Source organism: Capra hircus, chromosome 22 (assembly GCF_001704415.2).
Source record: "Capra hircus breed San Clemente chromosome 22, ASM170441v1, whole genome shotgun sequence".
Taxonomy (NCBI): domain Eukaryota; kingdom Metazoa; phylum Chordata; class Mammalia; order Artiodactyla; family Bovidae; genus Capra; species Capra hircus.
Window position 1 is genome coordinate 57,464,562 of NC_030829.1, and position 10,905 is coordinate 57,475,466.

The 10,905-nt window shown below is 54.4% G+C and overlaps 1 protein-coding gene across 3 annotated transcripts in view; it reads right to left on the reverse strand.

The window, feature by feature from the left end:
* Positions 1 to 10,646, reverse strand: part of FGD5 (FYVE, RhoGEF and PH domain containing 5) — a 118,199-nt gene extending 107,553 nt beyond the window's left edge. For 2 of the 3 annotated variants that reach the window (XM_018038321.1, XM_018038320.1), the window contains exon 1: positions 10,532 to 10,646. In XM_018038321.1, the coding sequence (XP_017893810.1) occupies positions 10,532 to 10,544 (13 nt within the window). In that variant the 5' untranslated portion in view covers positions 10,545 to 10,646. Of the gene's footprint in view, positions 1 to 9,447; positions 9,535 to 10,531 lie in introns of those variants that run through there. The other variant, XM_018038322.1, reaches the window with a different exon arrangement.

Sequence of the window (10,905 nt, forward strand, 5' to 3'; positions counted from 1 at the left end):
TCTTACAAGTCGAATTAGGGAGACCAGCCTGACACAACGGGGACTTCTGTGGTGGTCCAGTGGTTAAGAATCCACCTTTCAAAGCAGGGGACTCAGGTTCCAATCCCTGGTCAGGCAACTAAGATCCCACATGCCTCAGGGCAACTAAGCCTGCACCCCAACTACCACGCCTGCCTGCGCACGCGCGAGTCTGTGCTCCGCAGTAAGAGAAACCCATGGGCTGCAGCTAGAAAAGGTCTGCATGCTGCAGTGAAGACCCAGAGCAGCCCCCCCCCCCCAAAAAAAAAAGGCTGAGAGAACAGCCACAGGAGCTGCGGGCTCCTGGAATATGATGACTGAGCACCTCCCTCCCTCAAGAATGGCACACCCCCAGGCTGGGGGTGGCGACGCCTCTGAACTCTGCATGCCTCGGGGCTGGTGTCCAGCGAACCGCCCTGCACCCAAACCTCACAGGGAAACCACAGGGTATTTTCCAGCATGGGTCTCATCGCATGTGGATGCTGAGGGTCTATCGGCCATGACCAAATGGAAGATGGACAACACGCACGTGTCACGGGGTTAGGGAAGCAAGGGTGCCGCGGCTAGTGACGACCGCTCGGAGGGGGTGAAACTGCAGCTCGCTTTGGCAGGATGGGAGGGACCCGGACAAGCAGGAGGGTCAAGGGTGGAATCGCCCACTTCCAAGTTCAGCATCTCTCCTGCCACAGCCAGCCCATGCCTTCACACCTGCGGCTGGGCTTCCGAGCCCCTGTCCACACTGCAGACAGGTGAGGAATGGGGATTCCCAGGGATGCCACTCCGTCCTGCCATCTTTGCTTCAGCACCGCCTGGCTGTCCACTGCCCAGGTTTAGGGTGCACGTCCCTGCTGCGGTCCAATCTCAATTCCCAGTTCCATCCCCACTAAGCCCTGGGTGTGATACTCTGATACAGAGCTGGCTCGGCGTGTCAGTTCAGCCTGGGACAGAGGGAAGACGGAGCAGCTGGCCTGGAGGGGTGCCAGCCAACACCACCCCTCCCACGGCGTTCAACTCCCAGCTCCATCTCTGACCTCAGTCATTTCTAATCCAGAGCAGACTGACAAATGCAATGTGAGCCCCATTTATCATTACACACGTAATTATTATTAATTCTCTTATAGCCACATTGAAGAGTAAAAAAGAAACAGGTGACACTAACTTTAACAATACATTTTTCAATTCAATTTATCCCAGATATCACTTTGGATATTATCACGTAATCAACGAATCATGTGTGGATCAACATGTACTTGATACTCAAAGTTCATTCGGGAGATATCCGACATTCTCTACGATGCTAAGTCCTCGAAACTGAAGGTATATTTCACACTTGCAGCACGTCACAACTCAGGCCAGCCGCACCCCCGGGTGCTCAGGAGCACAGGGTGGGGTGGCCACGGTGGCAGGCAGCACAGCTCTAACTGATTTCAGGCCATCTCCACGGGGACTGTCCCACTGGCCCCCCGTGTGTGTGTGCGTGTGTGCGTGTGTGTGTGTGTGTGTGTGTGTGTGTGTACGCTAAACTGATTCAGTTGTGTCCAACTCTTTGTGACCCCATGAACTGTATGTAGCCCACCAGGCTCCTCTGTCCATGGGACTCTCCAGGCAAGAATGCTGGAGTGGGTTACCATTCCAGTCTCCAGGGGATCTTCCTGACCCAGGGATCGAACCTGGGTCTCCTGCACTGCACACAGACTCTTGACCTTCTGAGCCACCAGGGAAGCCCCCATTTCAGTATATCTGAGGCCGAAGTCAGTGTCGTCTCCCCAAGCTGGCACGACTATGAAAAATTCAGCTGAGGAGCCCCAAAGGAAATAATAAAAAACAGGCCCTGGATACCAATAATACAGGGTCATAAAGCCCACGCACTCTGTTCCTGGAAGGGCCTGACTCCAAAGCCTCTTTACTTGTGTCTGCACGTAAATCTGATGAACTGACCGGCGTGGTTTCCCAGGGCACAGCTAATTGGGAGGGGGCAGTGAGAACAGGGACACTGTCAGTTGTAAGATGTGGCAGCTGACAGCAAGAACAGGAGGAAGAGGCCCAGCGGCCAGGACTTTAAAGGCTCGGGGTTTCTCTGGTGGACCACGCTAGGACTACATGCTCCCAATGCAGGGGCCTGGGGTTCCAGCCCTCCTCGGGAAACCAGACCCCACATGCCGCAATTAAGACCTGGCGCAGCTGAAGAAATAACCATTTTTTATAAAAAGGTTTTAAAGACAAAAGCACTCACCTCCTCAAGGCCCTAACCCATATCTACATTCACCCATACCAACAACCCAGTAAAGCCGCAGGCATCCAGATAAACAACCCCGAGTCTTCAAGATGAAAGAAGTGACTTTCCAACTCCTTGTTTCTCTATACAATCAAATACAACCTAATTTAGAAAAAATTTCTGTTCAATTTAGTTTTCTTTTTTTAAAGCCCGAAATATCTGGAGCTTAAAACAGCTAAGCTTCAGCTCCCTGTCAATGTGGCATAACAGGGTAACAATTATAAGCCTTTGGAGCCTGGTGATCTGGGTTCAAATCCTACCTTTGCCATTTATAAGCTATGAGGCTGAGTCTCAGATTCCTCTTCTGTAAAACGGGTACAAGAGGCTGTTATACAGATCCAAAGATATATAATACATTAGCAGGACTTTGCTTAGCAATTTTCCATAAACAGAAGCTTCACTGGTGGCTCAGACAGTAAAGAATCTTCCCACAATGCAGAAGATGTAGGTTCAATCCCTGGGTCGGAAAGATTCCCTGGAGAAGGGAATGGCAACCCACTCCAGTACTGCGCCTGGAAAATTCCATGGACAGAGAGCCTGGCGGGCTATAGTCCATGAGGTCGCAAAGAGTTGGACATGACCGAGCAACCCTTTTTCACACTATTGTTGTTCTAACAAAGTCAGGCTTCCCCTCCTTGACGTCTTCTCCTGCTGTTAAGTCTGGATCTACAATGAAACATGACGTAATACGAGCTTCACTTCTCAACATCAGGTGTCAGACACTGGCACGCAATTATTCTCCAGAGGGTGGGGACTCTCGTTTCTCAGGTGGTATTTCACACAGGCACCACCAGACCTGCCAGAGGGACAGATCGGTCATGAAAAATGCATCACTCCCACCCCGCCCCATCCTTCCTGCAATCAAGCTATTGATCGGCAGGCGCCGTCTCCTCGGAAAAAGGTCACAGTGGGCGTCTTAGGCGTGATCCAGCAAGAAAATGCCTTCCCCAAGGGAGCCCCGAGGAGCGACATTACCCAATGTCCATGACCTGCTCCCCGCTCTAAGAGCTCAGGGTGTTCCACCACCTTCCCCTCTGAGATCCAAGGATGGCAGAGTCAGAAAGACCCTGCCCAACCCCTCATTGAGAGAGGAGACTGAGGCGCAGGCAGGGTGGGGGACTCAGCGAGTCCAGAGCAGGGCCTCTGCAGAACGGAGTCTCTTGCTTCCTGGTCCAGTCCCTTCACCCTTTTGCCAGCAAGCATTTCTTCTATGGGATCCCCGGTGGCTCAGCGGTAAAGAATCCACCTGCCAATGCAGGAGACGCGGGTTCAATTCCCGGGTCTGGAAGACCCCCTGGAGGAGAAGATGGCAACTCACTCCAGTATTCTTTGGCTGGAAACTTCCATGAACAGAGGAGCCTGGGTGGGCTTCACAAGTCCATGGGGTTGTGAAGAGTCAGACACAACTGAGCAACTCTTCCACAGGGCAGACTCGGGGCTCCCGGCTTCTAGGGAAGCAGAGAAAGGCAAAATACAGAGAGACTGAGGCCAGAGGGACCAGGGACAGTGAACCAAGTGAGAAATTCCCATAAGGCTGAGTCAGAAGGACTGAGGACCACAGAGCGAATGACTGGCTCTCCTCCGCTCCCATCCAGCTCTCTGTGATCCAGCTCCACGACATCAGTATTGATGGAACACCTAGCATCTCCTAGGCCCTCCTCCAGACTCTCTGAATACATCGATAAACCAAACAAAGACCACATTCCTCCTGGCCTTTACACTGTAGCGGCGGGAGATAAGTGATAAAAAGCCTAAGTTTGTTATCCATCATATGTGAGATTGTGAAGTCCACAGAAAAAGATCAGGAGTTAGGAGGAATTTGGAGGAAAGATGAGGAGCTTGCAACTTTAGACAGAGAGACCAGGACGGGTCTCAATGAGAGGACATCAGAGTGAAGACCTGAAAAAGGCGAGGGGACTCAGGGCTCACCCGGCATGTCCAAGGCCGTCTGAGCGGTGGGAAGGGAGTGAGGCAGCAAAGGAGGGACAGGAGATGAGGGCAGAGGGGTCCTGGCCAGAGTGTCGATGACAAGCTGGCCATGAGCAGGAGGCCAAGCCCACTCCAGCTAGTGTGCTGAAGGCGGCAGCAGTGCTGAGCGTGAAATCGGGGAGGCCAGGGAGGGGCCACTGGCGAGAATGATGCAGGTCAGAGAGGATGGAGGCTTGGACCAGGCTGCAGCCGAGGAAGCGGTTAAAAAGAAAGAAAGAGAAAGATCAGATTCTGAAAATGAAGATAGAGCTGGTGGGATTTACAGACGGTTTGGATGTGGGGTGTGAGAGAAAGAATAATCACGGGCAACGCGAAGGTTTTGAATCACAGCAACCAGCAGGGTGAAGCTGCTACCAGCTGAACCGGGGAAGGCTGCAGGTGTCGCGGGAGGAAACCAGAACTTCGATCTGCACCTGTTGCGTCCGACTTCCCCATCACAGCCCTGGAAGGAGTGGTCAGTGGGCTCTTGGATGGACCAGCCTGGGTTCCTGGCTGGAGGCAGCCATCACAGAGATGGGATCAGGGCACGAGCCGGGTGAAATCACCAAGAGACTGAGTGGGGGGCAGAGATGAGAGTGGAGCCCAGGACGGAGCCCCACCAGCCCCAAGGCTCCAAGAAGGAGCCGGTGAAGGAGCCAGGACGCAGGAGGCGAGAAGAGGAAAGGGGATGGCCCCCGGCTCTCCTTCCTCCCAAGGAGGAATCACACAGAGCTCCTGTGCACAGGGCCAGGTTACCTGGGTCTCAGACCAGTGCTGCCCAGAGGAGGCGCAGGGGGCAGATACACCAGGGTGCCTGCTGAGGACAGGGACAACTTTCATCATAAAAAAAAAAAATGAAGTTGGATATGATCCAGCAATCCTACGCCTGTGCACGTATCTGGAGAAAACCTACATGCACCCCAGAGTTCACTGCGGCACTAGCTACACCCGCTAAGGCACGGAAGCAAGCCCAGAGGAGTGGATAATGAAGATATAGACAGTGGAATATTACTTGGCCACAAAAAGGAATGAACTCATGCCATCTGCAACAACACGGATGGACCTGGAGATCAGCAAGCCATATGAAGTAAGTCAGACAAGGAGAGACAAACGCTGTATGACACCCAAATCTAAGCTTCCCTTGTGGCTCAGCTGGTGAAGAATCCACCTGCAATGCGGGACACCCGGGTTCCATGGAGAAGGGAAAGGCTACCCACTCCAGTATTCGGGCCTGGAGAATTCCAAGGACTGTATAGTCCATGGGGTCGCAGAGTCAGACACAACTGAGCGACTTTCATTTCACACTTTCATCTAAATCTAAAAAAGTAATATGAATGAGCTTATTTACAAGACAGAAATGGATTCACAGATTTAGGAAAGACATTTATGATTGTGGTGGGGGGGAGGAATAAATTAAGAATTTGGAATTAACAGGTTCATTCTACTATATATAAGAAAGATAATCAACAAAGACCTACTGTACAGCCTAGGGAACTCTACTCAAGATTCTATAATAACCTAAATGGGAACAGAGTCTAAAAAAGAATATATATATAATACATATATATAAATATTTGAGCATGTTCAGTCACTTCGATCGTATCCCTTTGCGACCCCATGAAGCCTGCCAAGCTCCTCTGTCCATGGGATTCTCCAGGCAAGAAGAGTGGAGTGGGTTGCCTTGCCATGCCCTCCTCCATGGGGTTTTGCCAACTCAGGGATCAAACCATGTCTCCTACATCTCAGGTAGATTCTTTATATAAAGAATCTGGGAAAGCTCCTATATATATTCCATATATATGGTCAAAAATGTTATGAAAAAACGTAGACAAACCCTATATATATATATAACAGAATCATTTTTCTGTACAGCTGAAACTAACACAACACTGTACATCAACTATGCTCCAATATAAAATAAAAATTAAAAAAAAGGAGGTTAGGTGTTCCAGGCAGAGGCACAGAGCGTGCAAAGGCCCAGAGGCAGTCAGATGCAAGGCCTTTGGAAATATGGCCAAGAGTCCAGTTTGGCTGAGCTTTAGAATATGGCGGGGGTGGATTAATAACAGGATAAATCAGAGCAAGGGCTTCCTCCTCTGGGTTCAGTGTAACTTTCTGACTCTCTAGAACCCAGCAGCCAAGGACGGGTGTGAGAGGTGGACCATAAACAAGGCTGAGGGCCAAAGAATGGATGCTTTCAAATTGTGGTGCTGGAGAAGACTCTTTAGAGTCCCATGAACTGCAAGGAGATCCAACCAGTCCCTCCTAAAGGAAATCAGTCCTGAATATTCATTGGAAGGACAGATGCTGAAGCTGAAGCTCCAACACTTTGGCCATCTGATGTGACAAGCCGACTCATCAGGAAAGACCCTGAAGCTGGGAAAGATTGAGGGCATGAGGAGAAGGGGGTGACGGAGTATAACATGGTTGGATGGCATCACCGACTCAACCGACATGAGTCTGGGCAAATTTTAGGGGATGGTGAAGGACAGGGAGGCCTGGTGTGTTGTAGCCCATGGGGTCGCAGAGTCGGACACAACTGAACAACCAGAGCAAGAACCAAGCATGGATGGACCTTCTCTCTCCCCGAAACACACAGCCTGGGGGGCACACCCTCGCCACCCTGAGGTCCCAGTGCCCATGACCTCCTGGCAATGCGCTACCCCTGAGGATACCCGAATGCAGAATAGCTTGCAAATCAAGATGCCAAGAGTTAACTGAGGGCGGGGGTGGCAGGTGGGGAGTCACAGCAACAGGAAGAAGAGATTTTTCACGGCCTCTGAAGACAGAAATCATCCGCAGCCAGCCAGCCTCCCTGGTACCAGTTTATATTTTCTCTCTGTTTTAATTAAATATCTGCCACTCACACATTCATGCTGCTGGTAGCCGTTCCCTTCTCCAGGGGATCTTCCCAACCCAGGGATCAAACCCAGGTCTCCCGCATTGCTGGCAGATTCTTTACCAGCTGAGCCACCAGGGAAGCCCAAGAACACTGGAGTGGGTAGCCTATCCCTTCTCCAGGGGATCTTCCCGACCCAGGAATCGAACCGGGGTCTCCTGCACAGCAGGCAGATTCTTTACCAGCTGAGCCCCCAGGGAAGCCTCCCTTGTCAGCTATGCAGAGGTTAAATGAGAGGAGGTACTCGGAGGAGCACTGGACTGCGAGTTGGAGCTCTGATCTGCATGGCTGCCTCTGCCATGAGTTGAAGGGACACCTTGGGCAACAGCCCTCCTGTCCTTGAGCCTCAGTTCCCACATCTGCAGGGTGAGGGGACTGCACCAAGCAGTCAGTAAGTGCCGTCTGCTCTGGCAGACGAGTCTTTTAAACTGCGGCTTTTCTGATGGCGTTCCCTGACATCCCCACCTTGGGCCCCTGCATCCGTTCCAACTGCAGTTCACCGTTCTCCCTTTGGAACTCTCATAACCGTATGTTCCAAGAGTAATTATCTTCCAATTTCACCTTCCAATTGCATCTTAATTTACATTTCATTCCTGGATGCCTGCTGGAATGTCCAAGTCAAGCCTAATGATTTCTAACGAGGCTGCGGCCAGGTGAGTCCAGCGACCCACGACAGGTGTGGGACCCACGACCCACGTGGGAAAGGCATGGCTCGGACAGACATGACCAACCCCAGCTCCGCCACACATCAGCTGTGTGATCTCAGGCACGTCACTGTGCCTTTCTGAGCCTCAGTTTCTTTCTAGGTAAAATGGAAGAAATACCCCGCTTTTTTCATAATGCTGTTGAGAAGTTCAAGGCAAAAAACCCACATAAGGTACCTAACAAAGTCAACTGGCAAACATTTCCTGTGAACCTACTATGTGCTATGTACCGGATACATAAAGCAGGCTCTCAAGCTGGACAGTCTGTTTCAACCCTGTCTCAACTCCTTGTTAGGTCAGCAACCATAAAATCCCTGCAGCTCAATTTTCCCATCTATAAAATGAGAACGGCAACAGTACTCATGATGAGGTTACTGTGAAAACCAAACTGATACAAGTGTAAAACACTCAAGAGCAGCATCTGGGTCAATATTAACTAGTAATTTGTTGGTCACATACAATGTGATGGGGGCTTTCCAGGTGGCTCAGTGGTAAAGAATCCCCCTGCAATGCAGGAGAGTTGGGTTCCATCTCTGGGTCAGGAAGATCCCTTGGAGGAGGAAATGGCAACCCACCCGGGTATTCTTGCTTGGGAAATCCCATGGACAGAGGAACCTGGCGGGCTACAGTCCACGGGGTCACGAGGAGTCAGTCGGATACCACTCGGCGACTAAATAACAGCAACATAAGGTGACAGGCACTGTGCTAGGCACCTAACAAGCTTTGTTTAATTATGAGGCCTCAACAACAAAGATCTTATTATCCCCATTTTCAAGATGAAGAAATAGACACTGAGAGGTTAAGCAACCTGCTCAACGTCAAATGACTAAGCCTACAGTGGTTATGGGGTTCAGTCCCCCAGAGTCTGTGAACCATTCTGCTGCATGATCAAGAAATTCAGAGCCAAACACATACATATCCCAGTACATGAGGTCTATCACTGCTATCACACAGAAAAAGTAACCAGATTTACGCTAGATGCAAATTACAGGATGCTGGAACCCAAGGGCGCTAAGTGCTGAGATTTCCTGGGACCAAACCTGCCGCTAAGCGTTTTCTGGCTCACTCCAAACCCCGGAGTCTCGGAGAATGGAGGGCTTGCCCAAGTCTCGTGCAGGGAAACGTGGGAAAACCGCACGGGGCTCTCACCATTGTTTTCCAGCGAGTTTTATTAGGCGTGTAGGAAAGACTTAGCCTGGCTCTGTCCCGCTAGATCCAGCAGCAGGCCACCTCCTTCCTAGAAGGAGGGGGCTGGCTGGGCACTGGGATCCGGCTCCGGTCTTCTCCCTACTCCTCCAAGGTGGCACCCCGCCCCCACCCCCAGCCCCGTACTCCGCGACCGACACTCGCTCAGGGTCCAGGTGTGTCCACGCCCAGCCACAGCAGGGCCTGGACACAGGGAGGCGGCCACCGCGTTCCTAGGCCCCCAAGTGTCCCCTTTGTCAGATCAATGAGCCAAACGTCCCCCACCCGCACCTCACTCTTCAGACAAAGATTTTATTCATTAAAAGCACTTGAGAAAGGAAAAGCCCACAACGCACAGACACAGACACAGACACACACACACACTTTTGTACACCCACCCAGGGCAGCAGGATATGATTCTAAGACAGCCAAAATGGTGGCTTCCTGTTTCTTTAGGGATGTGTGTTTTGGAGTTCGGATTCGGACAAGGGTGTTGGTCGGAGAGGGAGCTGCCTTCTGCTAAATTCTATGAGAAGAAAAAAAAATATTAAAAGAGCGATAACCGCTCCTTGGCAGGCAAGTGAACTCAGCTGGGACGGCTGCCTCCTCGTAAACTCGCCTCTTGGAGGCAACTTTCTGCCCTCCCCGCGGAGGAGTCAGGACCCCGAGAACTGGGGCCAGGCACCGCCCATCTCTGGGTCTCAGTCAGTAAGTCTGCTACACGGCACTCCTCGGAGGGGACCGCTCTGTACCGTCGAGCGCAGTCGGGACTTCACGGACGCCCCGACCGGGCAGAGGCACAGTCTCAGGGCAGAGACGCGAGGGCTGGGGGGACGCCTGGAGAGCCGTCCCCTGGCCACAAAGCGGGGGCCGCGCCGGGGCCCGCAGGGCATGCGGGCGCGCCGCTGCGGGGGGCGGGGCGGGGTGTGGTCATCCAGGGCTTTTTAATTCCAAAGGGGAGCGAGCTCCAAGTCTGGGGGGCTCCAGGAGCGGGACAGGCGCGAGAAGCCGCCGAGGGCGCGCCGCGCACGAGGGAGGGAGCAGGCGTAGACCCCGGCGGGGGGAGAGCGCAGACGGACCCGGGGGGGCCACGAGGGCCTCTGGGGGGCCAGCGAGAGCCGGAAGGGGACCCCAAGGAGCAGGAGGGAGCTTTCAGGGGCGCGCCCAAGTCGCTCCTGCGAAGGGAGCGTCCCTCCCCGTCGCGAGCGGACCCCCAAGCCGCGGGCCGCGGTGGGAGCCGGAGGCGGCCTACCGGGGCCGGGGTGCGGCCTCGCCGAGACAGAGGGGGCGTCCCCGAGGTGGGGCGTCCCGGACGGGGCTGAGAGCCCCCGACGCTCTCGGCCTCCTCAGGACCCGCCCGGCCCTCGGCCGAGGCGGAAGGTCGGGGGGTTTCTGGGCAGCTCGCTCCGGAGCGCCTCGCGGGCTCCAACTTGGAGCGCCGGACGGGGCCCCTTGGCGCGCGGGCCCCGCGGAGCCGCCTACCTGCTCTGTTCATCTTCCAGCGCGCGGAGCCCGGGGCCGCCCGTCGGTGCCTCCGTCCGTCCGAGCGCGAGTCGGCGCGCCGCCTCACTCCATGGCCGCCCCGCGGGGCCCGCGCCCCCCCGGCGCCTGCCCCGCCCCCGGCGCGCGCCGGACTCCGCGCGGCGCGCAGGGCCAGTGGGGGCGCGGGGCGCGGGCCTCCGGGGCGGGGCGGGGCCGGCGAGCGCAGCGGGGGCGCGGTCGGGGCGCGGGGCGCGGCGGCGCGCTCGCTCAGGCCGCGGCGCGGCGCGCGGGGCCGGGGGGCGCGAGCCTCGCGGGGCGGGGCCGGGGCCGCGGGCGCGCGGGCGGGCGGCGGGGGCCGGGCCGGCGCGCGGCGT